At 34.7% G+C, this 24,005-nt stretch overlaps 1 protein-coding gene across 1 annotated transcript in view; it reads right to left on the bottom strand.

Annotated features, from left to right (window-relative positions):
- LOC121244399 (25S rRNA (cytosine-C(5))-methyltransferase NSUN5) overlaps window positions 1-24,005 on the bottom strand; it is a 29,370-nt gene extending 5,365 nt beyond the window's left edge. Inside the window, exons 1-10 of the mRNA XM_041142464.1 lie at window positions 23,679-24,005; window positions 23,522-23,580; window positions 23,384-23,434; window positions 22,816-22,951; window positions 22,431-22,516; window positions 21,790-21,888; window positions 21,335-21,388; window positions 14,165-14,309; window positions 7,653-7,714; window positions 7,421-7,508 (exon numbers count right to left, since the gene is read on the bottom strand). Of these exons, the coding sequence (XP_040998398.1) occupies window positions 7,421-7,508; window positions 7,653-7,714; window positions 14,165-14,309; window positions 21,335-21,388; window positions 21,790-21,888; window positions 22,431-22,516; window positions 22,816-22,951; window positions 23,384-23,434; window positions 23,522-23,580; window positions 23,679-23,934 (1,036 nt within the window). The 5' untranslated portion in view covers window positions 23,935-24,005. The remainder of the gene's footprint in view (window positions 1-7,420; window positions 7,509-7,652; window positions 7,715-14,164; window positions 14,310-21,334; window positions 21,389-21,789; window positions 21,889-22,430; window positions 22,517-22,815; window positions 22,952-23,383; window positions 23,435-23,521; window positions 23,581-23,678) is intronic.

The raw sequence follows: 24,005 nt of genomic DNA, 5'->3' as shown, positions 1-24,005 counted from the left end.
TCGCTTAATAACCCAGTAGTCATATTTGTAAATAACGAATCTATGAGGTTATTTTCTACCATATAGCCTTCCTGAATACCTTGACACTACTCCCAATACGAAGGACGGATTTGACTTGGTCTCTTTTAAATTCTCAAAAGTTGCTTGTTATACTTTAAGACAACTACATCATTGAGTGATCATCCTAAGCATGCACTCTAACTTATTTCTCATGTATGATTTAGTGTAAGTCAGTGTTATGATACACTTTATTTGGAAATCTATCCTTGATCATTTTTTTCAAGTAAAAAATTATATTAGAAAGCACCAAAGGTGTAACCCTAGTAAACATGATGTATATACAATAAGAGATATCTACCTAGGAGAAAACAATACAAGAATATCATGAAATTTAAACCCATTGAAGTCCAAGTCCTTACTTGAACTTAGCCTTTGTACAATCATTAGGTCTTTATAAGATGATTTTTAAGTCATTAGTTTCAGCTTTGAAGTTCGCTGAGACATTGTTTATTGACAGCTTTTGAACTTAGTTTATTGGATTTTGAGGTCACTAATTTGAGGCCCCTTTCTGACTTTTCCTAGATTTTTAGGGCAGTTGATAGTCCTAACAAATCTCATCTTGGACTAATGAGGCCTCAATTTTATTCATATGGCATAGATGTACTTACTGAAAAGTGAGGAAGGCGTAAGTGAAGATTACTTGGATGTAATTCCTATATGTCTTATGAATGTTGGGGTTTTGAACCATTGGAAAGGCAAATCAACATAGGTCTAATCTATGGTCACATATTAGACAACACTAACAACCACCTACCTTGGTTATTGCAGTGCTGTAGAAAATACTTTTTTTTTTTTTTTTTTTTTACAAGTGATGTTGAAAATAACAGCCAACTCAACATAGGAGTTCTAAGATGCATGTAACATGGTTGCATTTGCAATGTGCAGAGAACTAGTAAACCCTTTGCTTTCTACAAAATCCCAGATTTGTTTTAAATGATTAATATGCATGCAACTCTTCAAAACGTTGCTTAAACATTAATGCATCATAAAATCAAGGAATTTTATCCAAGCCATGCTCTATTCGAAGGAGAAATCAGTCCAATCTGGTTGGTGGCAGATTTTTAAAAGGCTCTCTTAAACCATTCTTCTTCATTCGTTTTCTTTTCTAAACATTAACTCAACAATAACTGTCCAGGTACTAGGAGTGATCTTGCAGTAGAAACCTTCCAAGTGCTACCAATTCCCGAAGTTTAGCCTTTAGGTGCGCAGACTGATCAAATTTTATACCAAGCTTGCATGAAATTCGACCAAAGGACAACTCCGCATTAGATATGATACTATGCATGAATAGAAAACCAAAAAGATCATGCTGAATGCTGTATCAGACCCGAGTATCATGAAAGCAAACTTGTAGTTATGAAAAATTGTTGTCTCATCCATCATGTTGGCAAGGGTTGCTGTCAGCAACCCCAAACTGCCTCAAACAGTCTTTGAATCATGATTTTTGCATATTAGATGCGTCATGATACAAGAACATGCGTATATACACAGACACATCCATGGAATTCAAGTCAAATTTTTGTCACATGGTGCTGCCCCTTACAGCGCCATGAAGATCAGGAAAAAAAAGTTCATTAATGAAAAACTGCATACCCAAGAATCACCAGTGAATGATCAAACTTGCATGCTTTAGTTCTATAAAGTTTGAACCCTAAGGACAGCACATCACGAGATCAAATGCTCGAGGAAAGAATCTGCCCTTGCAACCGAGAAAAAGCCATAGTTTATTCCTCATAAAATGGTCTTGGTAACTGTTAAGGGACTGCTGCCAGCAACCCCAAACTTCCCTAGAACCAAAATTTCTTAACATGGTATGCATGATCATGACAAAAAAGCATTGACACACAAAGAGACGCGTGATAAACCCTTAGCAGAGCATGTAGTATACAAGAATTCATGCCATAAGCATGTTACAGAGAAGGGGGTGCTGACAGCAAGCCAAGACAGCTCTGAGAACTATATTTTCTCCACGGTTAAACACGTCCCACGCACAAGAGTGCACTCATATGACGTCACGGATATGTTGAAGACACACCCATAACTGAAAGCATGATTTAGCTTTAGAAAATCATGACAAAAGCTAAGCTATGCATAGTCCACTTGCTGTCAGCACTGGACAGAATTACATCCACCTCAATAAAGGGCTCCCAAAGCCTAATAACAATCAGATTCCTTGCAGGAGATTCCAGCAAGGTAACCCTCAAAGGAAATTGTCCTACGGGACAGATTTACAAACAAAGAATCCACCTTAGAACCTCCTACCAGCATGTATTTCCCAGTTTGAGAAGATAAAAGTTAGACTGAAATTGACATGGTGTATAGGTAGGTGATTGTTGACAAGACTGATTCTTTGCTTAATGCTAGAGGTATGTAACTGTGATCATACCCTTCTTGTTAATTTTGTAAACAAAAATGCTCGTTTTGCAAAGTTATACTAAATGTACATGTTTCAACAATATAGGATGTATAGATTGTGAATTGCTAGCCAATGTCACACGTACCCTATTTTTATAAACATGATGAATGAAATAAAATAGATTGTAAGCTTTTGCTTGCAATGTTATATATATAGTATCACCATATATTAAATGAATGAAAGATAAGGAAGGAAAGGAATATTGAAAAAAACAAGAAAAAGGAAATGGAAAAGGAAAGGAAAGAAAGGATAAAATGAGGGACAGATATAAGGTAAATGTTTTTAAAAAATGGGCCATGACAATGAAGATTTACGGTACCATAGGTAAAAGAGCAGATGTCAACATTGGGAATGGCTCATTGGTGGTACACCTAGGGATGCCTATCCCTAAGGAAGACTACATTCTCCCCAATAGTCCCGGAAAGAGCCGAGCTCACAAGGATTGGGAACCTTTACACTCGGGGGTAATAGTGCGTAGCCATCGACTGAAGGAAAAACGTATATGCATAAACGTAACTGAAAGTTGATTGAGAATCTCTTTATAACTGAAAAGTATCTTATTATATTGTTGACTGTATGATATAGTTGCTCACTGAGTATTTGTTTTTATGTGTTAACTGCCCAAGATGATGACCAATGTGAGGATGGAGCTGCTGAACAGGACATAGCTCAGGGAGAAGAGGCATAGGCTACGTTATTTATAATTTATGTTTTTTATTATAAATATGTGACTTTTTTTTTCATAGAACAAGACTGAACAATTTTTAATAAGTTCTACCTGAGTCTATTTTATTTAATAAAGTTGGAGTTTTTATTTTATTTTATGGGACTTTTTAATAAGTTCTACCTGAGAAGATAGATAACCACGCTTAGAAAGATTCTCATGATGGATAACTTAAAGAAGAGACATGTTCTCGTGATTGAGTGGTGTTACACGTGTAAGAGAAATGGAGAGAGTCCATTGATCATCACCTTCTTCAATGTGATATTGCAAGTGCACTGTGGAGTGGCTTCTTCAGGTGGGTCATACCAGGAAGAATTGAGGAGCTCTTTTATTCTTGGAGAAGACCAGGTGGCAGCTCACAAATTGCAGCAATATGAAAGATGGCCCCTATTTGCCTCATCTGATGCACCGATAAAAAAAAAATTGCCTCATCTGACGTAATTAGAATGAGAGAAATAATAGAACCTTCAAAGATAATGAGTGGACGATGGATGAGCACAAGAACTTCGTTATCAACATTCTTTGCCTTTGGACCGTATCTACATACTTTAATGGCCTAAACTTGCAAGAATTCTTAGTGTCTTTTTCACAGTCTAGATAGACACCTGGTGCCAATCAAAAAGGTCTCTCTTGTACTTGTCAATAAAGATCCATTACTTGTTTATATATATCTATATATACTAGGCAGGGCCTATGTGCAAGGCACCTATTCCCTGTTGAAAATGCTACTGCATTTTTATATGGTAATTATGAATTTTAAGATGCATATCAATTAAAACAAGTATGATAAATGTAAAGATAATTATAAATTTATGCAACACATTTTACAAATGAATATAATTATACTCGAAAAAAATGAAGGAAACATAAAATGTAAAATTATTGAACACATAACAAATCAAATATTTAGAACTCATTATATTGAAATCATAATAGGACATGCATTGCTCCACTCCTTATAAGACCAATTAGACATGTATATAATAATATTATTATTATTATTATTATTGTTTTCTTATAAATGAAAGAAATAAAATAATAAACTACATGGATATATTTGTTATTGGAATGACAAAATGTAAAAATAGACTATTAATTTGGAACTTAAAAAAGTATAATTTTTTTTTCAAATGAAAAAAATATTAGTTTAAAAATAATAAACTGAAAAAATAAAATAATATTATTTTTAATTATTTAAGAAAACTAAATGGATATGACAGTGAATATGATAAATTAAAGACCAATTATAAACTGATACATAAATTGGAACCTAAAAATAATAATTGCATTTTGTAAAATGAAAATATTATTAGTCCAATGACTATAATTTATTTTTATGAATTACTATGAAAAATAATACGAAGATAATTGTTATTTTTTTCAAATAATATTATATACGAAAAATACTATTTTTTTTAAATCTAAGAAGAAATATAAAAAAATATCCTAAGTTGTTAATTTGTTCCACAAAAGTTCAATAAACCAAAATCTTCAATTTAGATTATTTGTAAATTATTAATATTTCATTCTTATTATTATTATGGGGGCGGCTACTATGCCGCCCCATTTTGACCGCTAGGCGGTATGCCCAGCGTAAAATCTTTTTTTTTTTTTTTTCTTTTTTCTTTTCATATTTTTTTAACATATTTAAATATATTTAAAAAATAAAAAAAATACACCAATACACTTAAAATCACTTCCTTAATCACTAAGTAAAAAAAAAAAAAAAAAGAATTTTGATCAGCGGTCAAATGGAGGTGTCAAGTTGGGGAGGCAAAGTAGACTTTCTCTATTATTATATTCTCCTATCAAAAAATTATTATATTCTAATTAATATTAGAATAATAGAAAATTTAATTGTATTTTTAATGATGGATTAGAGGACAAAAACGTAATTGTGCAAATGAAGACAAAAACCTAAGTGTGAACTCAAACAAACGTTACTATTCATGAGGCCATAGCCTCTTTTATATATAGAATAGATATATAAACAGAACACCAAGAATGACCAGGTATGAATCTCAATGATTTTGGTGTAAAAAAAGATTGAGACAATATAACTTTCAAATGACATAGAAATCCATTAGAAGGTTATTAATAAGTAAACTTGAATCTTGAAAAAAATAACCCTGAAAAACTTGCAAAAACCCCACTTAATTGATCAAAGACAAACTTGCAGCCATGGTTTATATGGGGGAAGGATAAGGGCTACGAGTTTTGTAAGATCATAAGGGGTTCAATTTTGTGAGAATTTTGAGTTTTGGGCTAAAAGGGACCAGCAAAAAGGGTTAATTATGGCTGAGTTGAGATAATGAGATTTATGTTATGTTTGGTTATGGAGAATTTTGAGAATATTTGAGGGTGTTTTTAGATCTATTGTTTATTGGGTTTTGCAAAAGGAAAGAAAATAATATGATTTTTTTTTTTAAACACAAGTTTCATATTGGGGTTTGTGAAAGTGGATAGGTAAGAGTTGAAAAGATATTTGAATATAATTTATTAAGAGTAGTTTTTGTTTTTGTATTTGTAAAAGTTGTTCGATTTTTGTGTTGAGGCAATGATTGGATGGAAAGTTAAAAAGTTGAAATAGTGTATTCTTTTAGATTTGAAGATGTTTGGTTTGAAATTTTCAAATATATTGAAAACTTTTGAAAAATTTTCAGTTACCAAACAATGTTTGGTCTAGCATCCTTTTATAAGAAAAGTAAAGGTTTTCTAGGGCAACATAAAGAGTGACAAAATTTGGGTTTTTGAACTCATTATAGGAGTTGGTTTTCTTAGGCTTGGTTTGATTTCACAAACTTTTCAAATCATCTCATCCCCTCTAAACATCCAAACACTATTCAAACACAAATATTTTTCAATTTCAAATTTTCAACTTTTCAACTTTTTCATCTAATCATGACAATTTTCCCAAACTTCCAAACAAAACACAAAAAACAATTCAACCTTTTCAAATCCCAAAACAAAAATTATATTAAAAAATTATATTCTAACCCTCTTTTAATTTTATAATTTTTTTACTCAACTTTTTCTCTCTCCTTCCCTAAAATCCCATAAAACATCTTAACTCAAACCATTTCACTACTATTCACTAATTTTCTCACTACTATTAACAGATTTCTCATCTCATCTGTGTAACCAAACGAGGCCTTAAAGAAAACATTTGATATGCTCCTAAAATCTGACAGCAAGATTAAAAGAAAAGAAGTTCTAAATTCTAGTGTCCATCCCTAAGAAAATAGGGCTGACAACAGAATATGAATCTACAATTACTATTATTTCTTAATTGAAGGACGCATAGTTTCAGGGCAAAACTAGATTTATTCAATAAAAAAGTGGGAGCTGCATTGGCAATTCAAAATCCTATGTGCTATTAGTGGAGGGTGAAAAAAAACCAGACAGAATCCTGGCAAGTCGAATATCATAGACCAAGGCCCTAGAGCGATAGTTCCTCTCTCTCTTTCCAAAGAAGCTATCAAGGAGGGGCAGCACTTACTGTTGTTGAAGTGTTTGAGTCGGAGGGAGAAGGCGTGGTTGGAAAGGGTCTTTGAGGGTGATGGAGGCAAGGAAGTTAATGTGTAAAGTGGGATATGTTGGGTGGGAAAGGGCGGTTGATCTCCACTTGACGGTAGAGGGCATAATGAACAATGAAGTTGCTAGTCAGGAAGATTTTGTGTTGAGGTTCATTGGGTTGGCCAGACCATAGCAGCAGTCCCCAATGGTGGCTCACGGAAACAGTTCACACAGTACTCTGCAAATCTGGGGCTGACAAAGTGTACGCCTGTACTCTCCGCCATAGCCTTCCCTTTGTCTTAGGTCACCATGTCATGAGGTACAGGATTGCATAAGAAGAATGAAGTTAGAGGGTATCGAACTTATTTGATTCCATCAGATACAGGGATTTTGGTATAGAAGCAATAAATCCTATATCTAAATCAGTTATGTAGGATTCAAACCCTAATACAAATGGAAATCATATTTGCTAAAAGAACATACAATCGGTTTGGCAATGTCAACAAACAACCCACACCAATTAACGATCATTTGATTTAGACTGAAAAAATAGGAAGTGTATTTAATATTATACCATAGTAGAATAAATTTTCTAATAGTGAAAACTTCTAGCACCTTACAGAAAACATATGAAGTCATAACTATAAGTCAGTAAAGGTTAACACATCACTAATTAAAAAAATCCAAAGAGATTAAAAAATTACCTGCAGCATAAGATGGGAGCAGATTGTCCAATCTCACAGAGACTGTCCCAGAGCCAGAGCATGAAGGATCTAAAAGAATGGCACGGATCTGCAATGTTAAATTTGCATTTAATATATCTCATGTTGAAATGAGATGACAAATTAAACAACTAAACATGAATACTGGTGTTAAAACTGACAATTCAGATATCTAAATGCCATAATTGTGAGGATACAGTGCATTATGCTTTACCGTCGAGACTGATGGATCCTTTGGGTTGATGTTCAAGAAATCTCCATTCAGAACTTTTATATCTAGGATCCAGGTTAAGCTTAAATATTGTTTTGTGACAAACTTAACATAGACAAGTTAAAAGAGATGAGAAACTGTCCCACAATTTTATCATTAAAATGCACAGCAATCATTAGGGTATGTTAGGGTTGCGTTAGGAATTGTAAAAAGTACTTAAATAGTCTCAAAAGCTCTTTAATGATAAAATTAGATTGTTTGGTTGTTACATATTAAAGTACTTTTTAATAAAAAAAAAAAAAACTAAAAAGTATGTTTCAGGATTTTGATGCTTTCCTCAAACATGCTTTTCCAAATAATGCGAAACGTAGTTCCAAGTTTAAAGAAGACTATCCATGGGTGAAAATACCCATACAACTTTAAAATAATTACATATTTGCCCTTTCATCTTATTAGTGGGCAAAATGCTATGAATATTGAGCGTAATTGTATTACTATTTCACTTATGCATCATTGAAGGTTTTTTTTTTTTCATTTTGCTTATTGAAATCCTATTAAACTATTTTCGTTGTTATTTGATTATAAAATTTGATTTCTATCAAGGACATGTTCATAATCTTTAAAAAATCAAATGACATTTTGTCTTTTCTACCTCAAAAAACACTTTTTCATATTGTTTTCAAACAAATGTAACATCTTTCAAATTGCTTTAGACATTGTTACCACTATGTAAAAGAATTTACAAGGCACGTATTCCCTGTCGAAAGTGCTACAACATTTTTTATATGGTAAATATAAATTTAAAAATGCATATCATTTAGAACAAGTATGGTAAATGTAAAGATAAGCATAAGTCTATTCACCAAATTTTACAAATGATTATAATTAATTATACTTTAAAAAAATGAAGGAAACAGAAACTGTAAAAATTTTATTTTTTGATAAGTGAAAAAAAAATGTAAGATTATTGAACACATAACAAACAAAATGTTTAGAATTCATTATATTGAAATCATAATAGGACATGCATTGCTCCACTCATTATGAGACCAATTAGACATGTACAGAATAATAATAATTATATTATTATTATTATTGTTCTTATAAATGAAAAAAATAAAATAATATTATTTTTAATTGTTTTAGAAAACTACTGGATACAATTATTATCAGAATGATAAAATGAAAAAGATAGACTATTCATTTGAAATTAAAAAAAGTATATTTTTTTTTCAAATGAAAATAATATTAGTTTAAAAAGTGTCATTTAGTATGATTCATTATTATGAAAAATAATATGAAGACAATATTATTTTTTTGAAATGATATCCTAAAGTAATAAAATATTATTTTTTAAATTTAAAGACAATATTTTCATTTTTGAACTTAAATATAATATTACTAGTCTTTTCGAATTTGGAATTGCAATATCGATTTTAGAAAATAAAAGCATGTTCTTAGAGCATTGGCCATTGCCAAGTCCAAATCTAAATTTTAACCTTTTCTGAGATAAAATCCCTGCATTGGAATAGCCAAAGCGATATTTTCCTAATTTGAGCTACAGTAAATCTCTCTCCCTAGCCATAGTTGGCGAGTTCCTGTAGAAGGATCAAAGGTATATTTTATTGTTTCCGTCTAACTATCCCTCTCTCTTTCCCTCGTATTTTCCTTTCTTCAGAAAGGCTACCCTCGCTCGTCTCTCCCTCTTCTCTCCGTTTGCCATTTGTTTTTTTTGAAACTCCTCTGCCTCTTCTCTCCCTCTTCTCTTTTCCTCAATCGATTGTCTCTCCATTCCTGGGTCGATCTTCCACAGTTGTGCAATTTCCTCTCTCTCTCTCTCTCGGTTTGGCTCAAGCATGCAGCACTCTCTCTCGGTTTGGGTTGGTAAAACTACCGAAACTTTATTTGGGTAAGCTTTGTATTGAGTATTTTGAGTATGAATTTGTGAATTTGTGAAATGGGTATGAATTTGTTTGGGTAAGCTGGTTATTATCGTTGCTGATTTTTCTACAGTTGGTGTTGCTGATTTTTCTACAGTTGGTTATTATCGCGTCCAGCCAAACCTCTTCGTAGAGTCTCAGAGCTGAGCCCTCATATTTTTTTTATTTTTTGTTTTCGGTAACTACAATCCGCTATTTCTGCTTTCATTTTTTTGGATTTGTTTGCTTTTCGTGCATGGCTATTTTCTCTTGTCTCACTCTATTGTTTTACTAGTCATTTTGGTTATCGATTGGTTTTGTGTTCGCTATTGGTTACTTTGTTTTGTATTGTTGCTGCTGCTGTTGTTTTGTATTAATTCAGGGTTTTGATTTGAGCTTGTACTCAACATGAAAAGATAATGTTAGGATTTTTTTGTTTACTAGTTTATATGCTTTCATGTAGAGCCTCTTAATTTCTTTTCCTTTTCTTGAAAATGTCCCAGATTTTTCCTAATTTAAGCTCTCCTTTCATGTAAGCATGCTTTAGGGTGTATTTATGTGTGTATGTAGTAGTATATGTATGTGGGTATGTATGCATTTCTTTATGTGCAGAAGCTAAATCCTATTATTTAAGATCTATAACATGATTTGCTACGATAAAGGGTTTGTGAGCATGCCTATTATTGTTTAGATAATATTGATTTAGGTTGATTAGAACATTAACATTGACATTGATTAAGATAAAGTTTTAGACAAAATTTAATTAATATGTCACTTTTTAGGTTTTGATTACTCATTCTAGGAACAAAATCTGTTGGACAATCTAGGAACAAAATTAGTCTTTGTTGGGCCTGAAATGATAATATCAGAAAGCGGAAAAATTACATCCTTCCCATCCCTTTATAGCAGAAAGCTTACATCCTTCCCATCCCTTTAAAAAATCCCATAGAATAGACATTTGCATTATGAGAAACAGTTGTTGAGCCATCAACTCTGTGAAGGTGTTAGTGCCAACCCCAAAATGGAGAGAAAAGCCAAAAATAAAGGAATACCAATACTTACATTACTCTTGCTGCAGTAACACTTTGAAGCTAAAGGAATACCACAAATCTTAACGTCTCTATGGACTGGCACAGCATCAACACATCCAACCAAAAACAGAGATTTTTTTAGGAACTAATGGATTCCATAGAACTTTTGCCAAATGAAAATCTGGGTGTGCCAATTGTATAATCTGCCATGCAAATTTCACATAAAAAGTCCCATCTGTAGTGTTTCCAAATTCTCTGACCAATGCCAGGCCTTGAAGATGACTGAAAATTTGGAAATTTCTTTCGCTAAAGCTCGAATGAATTTAATAACCCCAGTTTATCTTTGCATACCAGATCAAGTATAAAATGTCTTTGCTGTTTACATAAAAGTCCCAACAAGTTTATTTCTTTGCTGTTTTTCTGCATATTTCTTTGCTCTTTTTCTTTGCTGTTTTTCTACATATTTTTTTGCATACCAGATCAGCAAATGACTTTTATTTTTGACTCTGATTTTCTACATATTTGTGGACTGTTTGCATGTCAGTTTGTTAAATTTGCGGTAACATGATTTGCTGCTTTGTGGGACTTGAAAATTTTTAGACTTTTCTGACTCCTTGAAAATGTAATATTTTTCGAGGATGGACACATAAATTGATGATGACCCTTTCTTCACCACTCTATTACAAAGTGGAGGAGAGGGTTGTAATAGCACCCCAACGCAACATTCTAACGTGTCTTCTGAGACACCAAAAATTTTGTACAAAGAGATGGAGAAGAGTAACTTCACAATGGAGCACTGTCTAAGACACCAACCAAAATGGCAGCAACAGATCTCCACCCTTGGGATGAGGAGAAGGCCACAAGAAAAACCGCACGATGAAGTTGCTATTGAAACGGTGGAGGAGAACATGAAGGTTTTTGCTAAGAGACCTCTAGGCAAAAAAGCTGAAAAAGAAAGGGAGAGAAAGCGGAAATCGATGGAAGGCAAAGAGTATAAGATCAACATTTCCTTAGCTAAAATGACCGAGGATAGAGCCACGAGCATGGAAGAGCGGAGAAATGCTACGTTGAAGGCATACCAAAAAAGCGAGAAAGTATTTGCACTAAAGAAGAAGAAGTTTGAACTAGAGAAAAAAAAATTTGAACGCAAAATGATGATGCTAGATCTACGTGGCATGAATGCCATGCAACAAAAATATTTCTGTAATATTCAACTAGCAATTTTTGAGGAATCGAAGTCGCATTCCAGAGGTAGATCTACCTCTCTCCTTCAACACCTTATTATGTAGATGTCTAACTTCTAATATTGATAGAACTAAATTTGTTGAGAATTTAGTGGCTGCCCAGCCACATGTGGGCTAGATAAATATGTGGTTGGGTAGCAACTAAATGCGTGGACTATGGATATTATCTTTGTACTGGAAACTGAACTCTGTTGGTAATTTGTAGACTGTTTTGGTAACTTTCTGACTCTTTTGGTATATAAAGAGGTATTTATATGGACTGTTGGTGCTGTGTGTTGCAGGACTTGAATTTGGAATCTTTTATTCCTATGGTGTTGCCATGTCTTGCTAATTAAGTTGGTGGATCTTGTGCTATTTTTGTGTTCCATTGTGATTTGTGTGTTTAGATTACTTTTTATGTATATTATGCAACTAAACAGAGCAAGAACTTCATTGCACTAACTCTTAGAAAATTAATTTGTTCCACTATGGCTCTTATTTGATTGTTTAATGAGCTAATGTTGTTAATCCTATGCTATTTTTTACTTTTTATTATGGTGTTAGGACACTTTTTTTATAACTTGAGTCATAAATGACTATTCTAATGTGAAGTGTTGTGCTTTTAAAGGAATATTCTCACGAGTCTTTAGGTGGATTGATATCATGCAGATGACTTTTTCTATTCACAGTTTTGGTTTATCGTGTTTGTGAGAAAAGGCAAAGAAAAAAATACAAAGAAAGTATTTGGTGAACATTTATTTGGTTTAGTAATAAATGCCAACCTTATGAAGTTTCAAGCCACTGGGCTAGTTTTACATGTGGTTTTACATGTCAATTTGAGGCAGGCAGATATAACATCTATATATTGGCAACAGTTTGCTGCTTTGTTCGACTTTAAGATGTTGATGATACTAATGTTGGACTGTGGACTGTGTTGGTGCCTGAAAGGAATGTGTTGGTATTTATTTGTGGACTGTGTTGCTCAATACAGCTAATTCATTTTATATATGTTGGACTATGGACTGTGTTTAGGATACTAATGTTGAGAATACTAATGTTTATTAACAAATAAATATTTATTTGTTAATGTTTATTCAATACTAATGACAGAATTTTTTATTTATTCTACTTATTTATGAAGTGTATTTGCAAAATATAAAAAAAAAAATTGTCAAATATTATTAAAATATATAATATTATATTATTATTTTCACTTTAAGATGGCTAGTCTAATGTGAACTCACCTAGCTAAAAGTTGATGATATAGTCAAAAGTTAAAATTCAAGCCAAACTTTAGGCTTCGTTTGGATCCATAACTCATCTCAACTCATCATTACAACTTTTTCAAATTCCAACACAAAATATAATAAACAATTCAACTTTTTCAAATTTTAAAATAATAATAATATTAAAAAATAATATTCTAACAATATTTTATCATCTCAACTCAACTCAACTCAACTCACTTCAACATCCAAACGTAACCTTAGACTTGGCAATGGCTAGGCCAATGCCAATGCTCTTACCAAAATAATTTTCTAAATGATAAAAAGTGTTATCAATTATTTTAATAATAATTTATAAATGCATTACAAATATATTAATATGAAATGTGTTACCACAAGAAATAAAATAGTGAATATGATAAATTTTAAAGACCAATTATAGACTAAGGCATAAATTGGAACCTAAAAATAATAATTGCATTTTGTAAAATGAAAAAGATTATTAATCCAATGACTATGATTTATTTTTAATATTTCCTATGAATAATATGAAGATAATTGTTATTTTTCAAATAATATTATATACGAAACAATACTATTATTTTTAAATCTAAGAAATATAAAAAAATCTTAAGTTGTTAGTTTGTTCCACAAAAGTTCAATAAACCAAAATCTTCAATTTAGATTATTTGTATGTTCATTAATATTAATAATAATATTATTATTATATTCTAATTAATATTAGAATAATAGAAAATTTTAATGATGAATTAGAGGACAAAAATGTAATTGTGCAAATGCGGGCAAAATAGTAATTGCTCAATGTGAAATCAAAGAAAATCCACCATTCATGAGGCTGTAGCCTATTTTTTATTGTAGAATAAAAACATTAAATAGCTTTTTAATAGTAGAGCTTATTAATTAAACTCTACAACTAAAACCCCTAAAACTAAAAGTTATATTACCCACAGCAATCCCAAACATGCACTTAGTAGCATAGCAACAGGTAGGTAGTTGTAACATTCAACAATTGTGAAACAGTATAGACGTACTAAATAACTAGACCAAAATGATATGAAATGGAACTTGAAAGAAATAAAGTTATAGAAAGGATACTAGAGGCACCAGAAAGTTTGATAGTCTCTTTTAGACGTTTAACCCTCTCCTTATTCAGCTCACATGCTATAATCTTCCCCTTTCCTCGCATAAGAGCAGCAAGGTGGGCGGTTTTGTTTCCTGGGGCTGAGCATGCATCGAGAACCTTCAAAGAAGAAATAAATTGAGCAATAACTAAACCAATACAAAAGTAATCAATCCAGAATAAATCTGATAGATCTCAACCCCATGGCTAAAGCAAACGCAAAAGATGTATAGCAGTGCAGATAACAGAGCCAATGGTCAAACTTCATCACAGTTCATGCCGTTATTTACTACAGTTTTTCACAAGCACCTTCCCACTTATAATGCAATTTCTCATATATCAAATTAAAACCACAAGAGGGAAACAAACAACTCAAGTCCAGCTGCATTATGAGTAAAAATAAAAAAATAAAACAATCCTGGAGTTTTACATGTTTTATCTTTTCGCTCTTTGGCTACTTTTGTGTTTTGCTTGCTAGGTTGGACAATTATGTCAATCCTGACGTGGCTTGCCACTTCTAATAGAAAAATATAAAAAATATAGTTTTTTTTATTGGCACCGGGTGTCTAGGAACAGCATCCCGACTAATCCTGTGGGTGCACAGGCCCTCAGAAAGGAATTTCTTGCAAGTGTACATCAGGTAATTCAAGGGAAGAATCCCTTAGTCCGATAGCACTCAAGAGATAAAAATATATATATATATATATATAGTTAAAAACATTAAAATGGCATAATAAGCAAAAAGTCATTCAAAAAAAGCCAACAAATTTTCCAAAAAGAGCATAAATAAGAAACCAATCAAATCACACAAAAGCCAAAGAAAAAGCCCAAATATATTTAAAAAGAACCAAAAAAATATCTAGAATATAAAACAAAAAAAGAACACTAGAAAAGCCAAAAAACAAAAAAACAAAAAAATGCATCAAAGTCTAAAAAACGAAAAGAAAAAATAGGAAGAGGAGGGTAATCAATTCACAAGGTTTTTCAAAGCCACCATTGAGAATCGAGATACACACGAAATAATCATCATTAGGACCCTCAAAATTGCCAACCATCGATTAACAGATCGAATTAACCAACCAAAGAGAGCCTAATCCTTTGGGATGCGGTAAAACCTCTAAGAAATTAGAAAAATCCTTTTTGCAAGCCGGTGTGGATACATCTTCCACACTATTGGTATGGCATGATTTGATTTACTAGAAAAATTTAAAAGCATGAATCTTGCAAATTAAATCTTGCCATGCCACAGTGGTGCTGATAATATATCCTCCACACCAGGTTACATATAGGACTCAAATAACAGTGCCTAATCCCACCCTTCCCTTCTTTGAGTTTTAGAATTTAGCTAGAAAAATTATTTGGTTTGGTTCATTCTTTGACTGCTTTGCTCCCCCCCCCCCCCCCCCACCAAAAAAAAAAAAAACCATAAAAAAAGACTTATTCTCGCTCTTCTAATTCAAGAAGACGAGAATCACCCGTTGGGTAGGTCTAAATTACAAGTCAAACAGATTTCAGGCTCCTACTCAGTAGAAGGCCACTTTTTAAGCTTATCTGTTTTACAATGGGTCAACCTTTGGGATTCCTATCATCCTAGCCCTTATTACGGCAAGGCAAAAATAGAGGAATTCCTCAGTCATCTCTGGCTTCTTCCTGTGGATTCTCTACCCAAAGGGAAAGGGTACGGGACATAGGGACTAAAGCCATCGCCTTTTTTCCTTTCTATCGTGCCGTCAAGCATTCTCAATAGGCCCATGGAGCAATTCTTAGATAGCAAGCACCAACTCCCGATGTGACTTCATTAAAAGGAATCAAACATAAGATCAAAGAGAATGAAGCACACATAGACTCATACCTTCATTCTCTTTGCACTATTTCGGATATGAAAATAATGAGAGAAAATGGATTCAATTGTCAACTACTATCAGAAATAGGATCGACTACGGATTCTAGCCTTCATCTCGGCCAATCCCCTATAGTCCTTTTCGAACTGTGTTGGACATCTACCCTCCACCACCACTAGTGAATGGGAGGCCTCCCACACTCTCCTTGTGGCGCCCTTGGTAGTTCTCTGACGAGGAACCACAATGCATGGGATTTGAGTTGGTTGGTTGTATCCCTTATTGTACAAATAAGAGTTGTGCACCCATGTGTCGAGCACACGTGGATAATGAAAATCGCAGCACATATGGTAAAGAGGATTAGTCGGAGACAAATCCAGTAGTGCCAGAGAAGTATAAGAATACTCCTTAATAATAATAATATCCAAATGTCACTATCACTTCATCCCAAATTTAATTACACACCATTATAATATCATCACTTACATCTAAATATAGCGACCCACAAAGTACTCGTCGCCCAACTACAATGAACATCTTAAATTTCAGAATATAAAACTAAATGAAGATAGGCCTCCTTGGTTACTCTTCATGTTGGGCAGGTCTTTCTCCCTTGGGGTAATTCTCCTGGGCTACATCTGCATCAAGGTCTATGGCTCCAAAGAACGAATTCACTAGTGGGACCACCACAGTGAGATTTCGATAAAACCTCAATAAGTTAAAACCCATGACAGTACTAAAAATGGAAGACAGTGATAATGAATATGCATGCATCATTTCACATAAATAAGATTAAGAACATACATACTGTAAGCATGGCAAGGAACCACCATCTGAGCGCAAACACAAGTATTCCTATGCATGACAAGGAATAACCCTCTGAGCAAAACATATACATTCATAAATATCATCAAGTGTGGAGAATCATTCCACCCATTCGACGTGAGGATCTCTCTACACGACCAATACATGAACACATTCACCAAACCAACGGGGAATCACTCCACCTGTTCGACAAAAGGAATCTCTCTACTTGCTCAACACGTGGAAAACCTCCACCAAAACATCACAAGGACACTCCACCTGATCAACGCGAGGACTATCAGTACCCACAATATCATGTGAAGCCAATACGGAAATGCCCCACCCTGATCACCACAGAAAATCCCTCTACTAGTATGAAACTCGTGGCAACGTGCCGCTCAGTAATGGCACAGAGAATCCTCAACACGATCCATGAGTACATAGCACATTGAAATCACATCACTTTAAATCACATCGTCTTTAAATCATTTTAACAAAGTAATCAATAAATATAGTGAGAAAAGTATGCACTTTCATGAGAGGAGATAAGAAGTGGAACACGCAAATCCTAAACATACCCATAAGCATTTATCCTTTTTTTTCTAGTATGATCGTAGGAGTGAACCTACCTGGATAGTATTCCGAATACTAATGGTTGCATTGGAGTGAAAATCCTTAGATTGACGAAGATTTTGAGCTCTCGGCATCCTTGAAGCCTTTGAATAGAAAGAAGAAAAGTGTTGAAGTCCTTTACAATCTCTAAAGTGGGATGTTGACTATCGTCCATTGCCTTTTGGCAGGGCTGCCAGTTACAGTCGTGACAAAACTTGACGTTTCCTCTGACTGTCTTGCTTGAATGAGAGACTGAGTGACTGATGGGACAAGGCGCATTTGTCTCTACAACCTGCCTTGGAACTAAACCCACTGTCCTTCCCCTTATGAGAGTCTCCAACGTGGTGTTAGGCCACATACTTCTAAGGCAAAAGATATGGCCTGTAGGAACATATTCCTTCCAAGGTGCGCTCTTGTTGTGCCGTCTGATGGAGCATGGGCCTTGGGTACAACACTTGTTGTCTCTTGAGCCCTTCCGTGTTTTCTTCAAGTGCTCCCAGCTTTGCATTGGGCTTGTCCTCACCCGTTGCTCACCCTTCATACAATCAACACATGCTTTGCTCGCTTGGTGTCGGGCGAACCTTCCTCCATCACCTTGTGCTGTCTCGCATCTGTCAAGCTCTCTACAACGTGCTACTCACCTTATACCTTGGCTGCACATTGCTTCCCCAGCTGCCTCCTTGCCGCTAGCATTTTGCCTACGTGAGGGGATTCCTTCTCACATTTCGGCGTAGTCCCCACACTCCTCACGTAAATGCTACCTTGGTCGACAGGAGTGGAACGTCTGTCCCCCTCCCTCAACCTAGGTGCAATCATTATGGGCAACCCAAGCCATGCCTAAGGGCTTGTTTGGAAATAATCTCATCCCAAAATTCCCAATCTCATCTCATCGCATCTCATTCCCAAACATAATTTAAATACAAAATTTTCAAACTAATCATCACAACTTTTTCAAACTAATCATTACAACTTTCTCAAACTTTCAAACAAAAAATAAAAAACAATTCAACTTTTTCAAATCTTCAAACAAAATAATATTATATAACTATATTCTAACAATATTTAACTTTATAATATTTTTTATTCAACTTTTTCTGTCTCCTTTCCCATAACTCAAAAAATACTCAACTCAAACTATCTCACTACTATTCATAAACTATCTTACTACTATTTACAAAATTCTCATCTCATTTCACTTTCCAAATGAGCCATAAGCTGGCCTAGGTGGGAGAGGACGCCCACCTCTCCTCAACCTTTTATTTTGATAAGTAAGAAAGAATTTTATTCATCGAATGAAATAGGTGCAGCCCATGCATACAAGAAGTATACAAAAGAAAACACCTAATTACATTCTATAAAGAAGAAAATGAAAACAGAAAATCATGAGCTAAAACTCCATTAAGCACTATAGCTGAAAACCATTGAAATAAAGAAAACACAAAGAATTTCCAGATTTCCTCCATAGTGCACTCATTATTTAAACATCTCTCATTCCTTTCCCACCAAATACACCACAGGAGACACAAAGGAACTATCTTCCACACAGCAATCACTTAAGGAGAACGTTGCAATCCAATCCAACACGCAAGTAAATCCACTACTTTCATAGGCATCACCCAAGCCATCCCAACTCTGCTGAAAACACCATCCCACAGTGCCTTTGCCGCCTTGCAATGCAGAAGTAAATGATTCACAAATTCTCCATGTTACTTACACATGAAACACCACTCCATAACAACAAGACCGCGCTTTCTCAAGTTATCAATCGTCAAAATATTGCCGAGTGATGCTGTCCATAAGAAAAAAGCGACTTTGGAAGGCACATGTGACCTCCAAATACTCTTCTAAGGAAAAGGAGAATGTCGAACACTCAACGCCTTATAGTAAGACCATACCGAAAACTTTTTACTGCCCATATGCTTCCATATCATTCTACCCCTCTCATTACCACCCACAACCTAGGAGTTGTTTGGCTTAGCAACCTAAAGCACCTAGTGAGTGATTGATCATAGCATTTGAAAATACATCTTGATGGCATTATTTCTTGACCATTTTGTGACTATCCAGAATTTACTGAAGTCCAAGAGACCAAACTACGTTGGGGCATTACATCAAATAACTCCCTAGCAACCTTCGATGACCAATACTTCCCATAGATTGAGAATATGATAATGAAGAATAGCGTCTGGCCCGTAGTTGGATGTCAAATATGACCAAACTACGTTGTTGCCATGTTCAATAGATCTTATGTAAGAGAAGGCAGAAATTTTTTTTTATCAGTAAATAAGAATTTTATTGAAAATAGGTGAAGCCAAGTACACGGGACATATACAAAAGCCACACCTAGGCATGACTATCTGAAGATACAAGAAAATCATGTATATTCATGCCATTAAAATCTATTACAATCGACCAATGGAATAAAGTGTAAAGAAAAGAAAATTCTAAGCTTGTCCATTGTCCGTTCACGATCCTCAAAACTCCAACCGTTCCTCTCCATCCATATGCACCACCATAGGCAGGTCGGTATCATCTTCCACATAGCTGCAATTTGAGAGTTACCCCGAACGCCTTGCCAGCTGGCCAAAAAGTCAACAACCCTTCTTGGTATTACCCAAAAGAGTTCCACTCCTGCAAAGATATCGTTCCATAAGCTCTTGGCTACATCACAATGCAATAATAGGTGATCCACAAACTCACCACTTTTCTTACACATGTAATATCAATCCAATATATATGTAAATGTGTCAATTTCCCAATCTTGGGCAGCTCTAAGGAAATTAATATTCCATTGGGGAGAGCCACTAGAGATATTCATAAGCTCTGCTACTGTAGCCGCCTTTCTTTGTGCAATGCTGTATAGTATTGGGTATGCTTCTTTGAGGATTCGATCTCCACACCATAAGTCATTCCAGAATTTAATTCTAAAGCCATCCCCAACTACAAACCGTGTTGATCGATGGAGATCGGTCCAGCCTTTTCTTATGTGTTTCCAAAGCCCCACCCCATGTGGTCCACTCACCTCATTCGAGCACCATCCTCCTCACAATCCACCATATTTTAAATCTATCATCACCCTCCACAAAGCTCCCCTCTTCGTGATATCTCCATAACCATTTGCCGAATAAAGCCTTGTTGAAAACCAACAAATTCCGAATTCCCAACCCACCTTCACGTATACGGGTACAAACCGTAGCCCAATTCACCAAATGAAACTTGAATTCTTTTTTTGGATTTATGTTTTTGAATTTTCTATTTTCTATTTTTCATATCTCTAGATATTTGGAGTTTTTACAAATATATTGTCTTGTTTATCTCATATTGTCTCATACTGTCTCATATCGTCTTGTTTTAATCTATCTGGTTTGTATTTATGCCTTTAAAAAAAATGACTTTTTGTATGATTTTGGGCTTTTTATACGATGAGATTTTTTTCTATTTTATTTTTATTTTTGTAATATATGGTTGCATGCCACGTTTCCGTCGTTATCCATGTGGAATGCCCCTTCAGAATTTTCATTAGATTAGTTAACGAAAATCTGTCAAAAGTACCTAAATGACAAAATTATCATACCCAAGGAGAAAAAAATAGAAACAGGTAAAATTCAAGGACTATTTTAGTACTTAACCTACACAATTCAAAATTCTCCAATAAGATAGTCTCCACTTAAAAAACTTTCTTGAAGAAACTTTCAAGCAAAAAAATATCAACCACTCGATCACCCATCAGGGTGCAACCTATATGAAACCAAGACACTTTTTCATTTAAGTAGTTGAAACCAAGATGGTAAAACAAGGAGCATGAAAAAATAAGATAAGTTAGTCACATCCCTCCAGTAAGGAAAAAGAAAACAACTCAGCACCAATATAAACGAGGCAGTCATTACTCACCTCCCATCCTGGTTTAGGATCAAGAGCTGTGGCCACCATGGAACTTGCCTTCCCCTGTGTGCAGAAAGAAGATTACAATATCTCTCAGATTGAAGAAACAATTTCAAACTATTACCACTGCAAAGTCATTGTAATTTGTTCGAGGTCAAAGAAATATTATGATTATTTTTATTATGTGAAATCTTACCAAGTCAGGGCTTTACTTATACAAAAAAAAACAACAACAAAGGAAGGGTTTTTGGACCCAACCCTAAGGAGTATGACCTGTATACAGAAACCCACCAACCAGAACTGTGTGCCAAGTAATTCAGGAGAAGTCTTGATACAGAATTAAACCTAGGATGTCTGAGTCATAAATATTATGCTTATTTTACATGAAATAAGAAGCCGGGTCATATTAAGGTGCTTTTAATGCCATTGAAAGGAAATATGCAAGACTTGGAATAAACTCTTACTTGTAAAAAGACACTTCCGTTCATGACCAGAGGATGATTATGCAAGTCAGTAGCTGGTGGGAGTATCAACAAGTCAGGAACCACATCATCCTTTTGAACCTATTCAACACACAAAATAGGCATGATCAAAAGGAAAAAAAAAAGCACGGTGTACTTTAAAAATATGATGCAAGATACACTCGCTCTCAATTTTCACAAGAGAATATGATGCATTGTGCCATTTCCTCGTAGTCTGCTTCTTCTTTGAATGTCATCAATTTGGGAATTTCAGTAGACTTGAGTTGATTCCCATATACTCTCTAATGTTTAATTCACTCTCTCCTCACTTACGAACACAACAATGGAAAAGATCAAAATTTCAATCTTTTTTTCTTTAGTGGTATACCAAACACTGCATGACATGAAAAAGAAAAAATCTAAAAAATTGAGAACAAAATTAATGTTTGGGACCTACTCTAAGTATTATTGCCTCAACAACAAGATGAGAACAAGCAGCAACAAGCAAATTATACATGGTTAGTTTCAGATATTTTTGCAGCAGATGGTTCCCATGTTTTCTTCACATCACTGTAAGATATCAGTAGTGCGGAAGATATTCTAAATTATGCTCCAACAAAGTTTTAAAATATTGAGAAAAGTACCATGTTTTGTCGCCCTAATTCGAGTAAGGCAGAATCAACATCAATTTTCAGAGTATTTACGCGAACATAACGAGGTTTTGAAACTTCTGCAGAATAAATTAGCAAATGGGGTCAGACGTTGTTTTTACAAGTAGGGAAATAATTAACTGATGTTCAGGGCCTAATATTTAAGTTGTCTAACTGATTCAGTTGCATAATATTTTAGTATGAAGAATGGCATTAAATCAGCAAGGAAACACATCTTTGGATTTCTCTCCCATCTTCAGAAGGGAGAAAAACACAAATGGTGAAGCCCAATAATTTGTGTATCCATTACTTCAAGCTAAACAAAGGCAAGGACAAAAAAAACTATATAAGCTACACACACAAATCCACAAATACAAACCGGGAATTTGATAAAGATTCACCAAGTCTTCAACGGTCTTCACGTTTTCCTTAACTAACAGCCGTGCTAGAGCTAACTGTAGATCATCTTTCCATTGCATCAGAAACTTCTCGGCATCCCCAACTAGTGAAACTGCCTGGTGTCAAGCATCCATCTCAAGAATTACCTCAAATATTCAAATCAGAGACTAAAGGCACAAATGTGTCTTTTTTTTTTTTTTTATATATATATACTAGGGGTGGGGTGTTTTGAACCCAGGTTTTCCATTTGAAGAACCAGGTTATATGTAATCAGACCATCAGGCTGTTGGCCACAAATGTGTTTTTATAAGTAAAGTAAAGGCGCAAATGTTAGATGACATTATGTACTCCTCGGTAAGAATCCGTCATTCTTAATAACCATAACCATTCCAACACCCTGCACAGTCCATGCATTACATTTCACTGACTGGGTCTTTTAAAAAAAATCCAGCATTAAATGCCAGAATGTGTCTAGTAGCGAGTTCTCTAAAAGGCCAAGAAGTTTATTTGGTCCGAAAAATAGAAAGAGGATGATAAGAGGAATTCACCTGGCCAAAAAGAATGTCATATGTGATAATGTAAATCAATTCCGCTTGCCTCTGCAGCCATACCATAGATTTTTGTGTCGCTTAATTGTCAAAGTGGCTAACAAAACAACATAGAGAAGAGAGTGTGCTTGTTTATACCTTCCACTTGCCTTTCAGAATGCTAGAAGCCTCCAAGACATCCTTTATAATAGGAAGGTCTGAAAACAAAGCGTGCAAGTTTACCACTGGAACAATATTTATAGCTAAATAGATGTAGTCGAGGGAGGTTTTGGTTTGGTTTTTGGTTAGAACTTACGCTTGAGCGTTTGACAGACCAGAGCAAACGTGCCCTTCTTGTTCCTGACAGATGGCCGGAAAACTAGCGATTTGATGGAGCCGACGGCTCGGCGACGGGCATCGCCTTCCAGAACGCTCCGTAACACCTTCGCTGCCTCTCTCCTTGAGAAGTAAGCCGACCGCTCCGCGTTGCTCAAACGCTTGCTTTCCAGTTTATCCGCCGGTCCCAAAGTCGATGTTGCTCTTACAGGTTTCATCTTCTTAGCACGCGCCATGGCTTTTAACCCGAGTTCTATACTCCGCACATATGCATCCAAAATCTCTCAATATTTGCAGCCCGCCCAAA

Source organism: Juglans microcarpa x Juglans regia, chromosome 8S, assembly GCF_004785595.1.
Source record: "Juglans microcarpa x Juglans regia isolate MS1-56 chromosome 8S, Jm3101_v1.0, whole genome shotgun sequence".
NCBI lineage: Eukaryota > Viridiplantae > Streptophyta > Magnoliopsida > Fagales > Juglandaceae > Juglans > Juglans microcarpa x Juglans regia.
The sequence above is the reverse complement of the archived record's forward strand: the minus strand, read 5'-3'. Positions and strand labels throughout refer to the sequence as shown.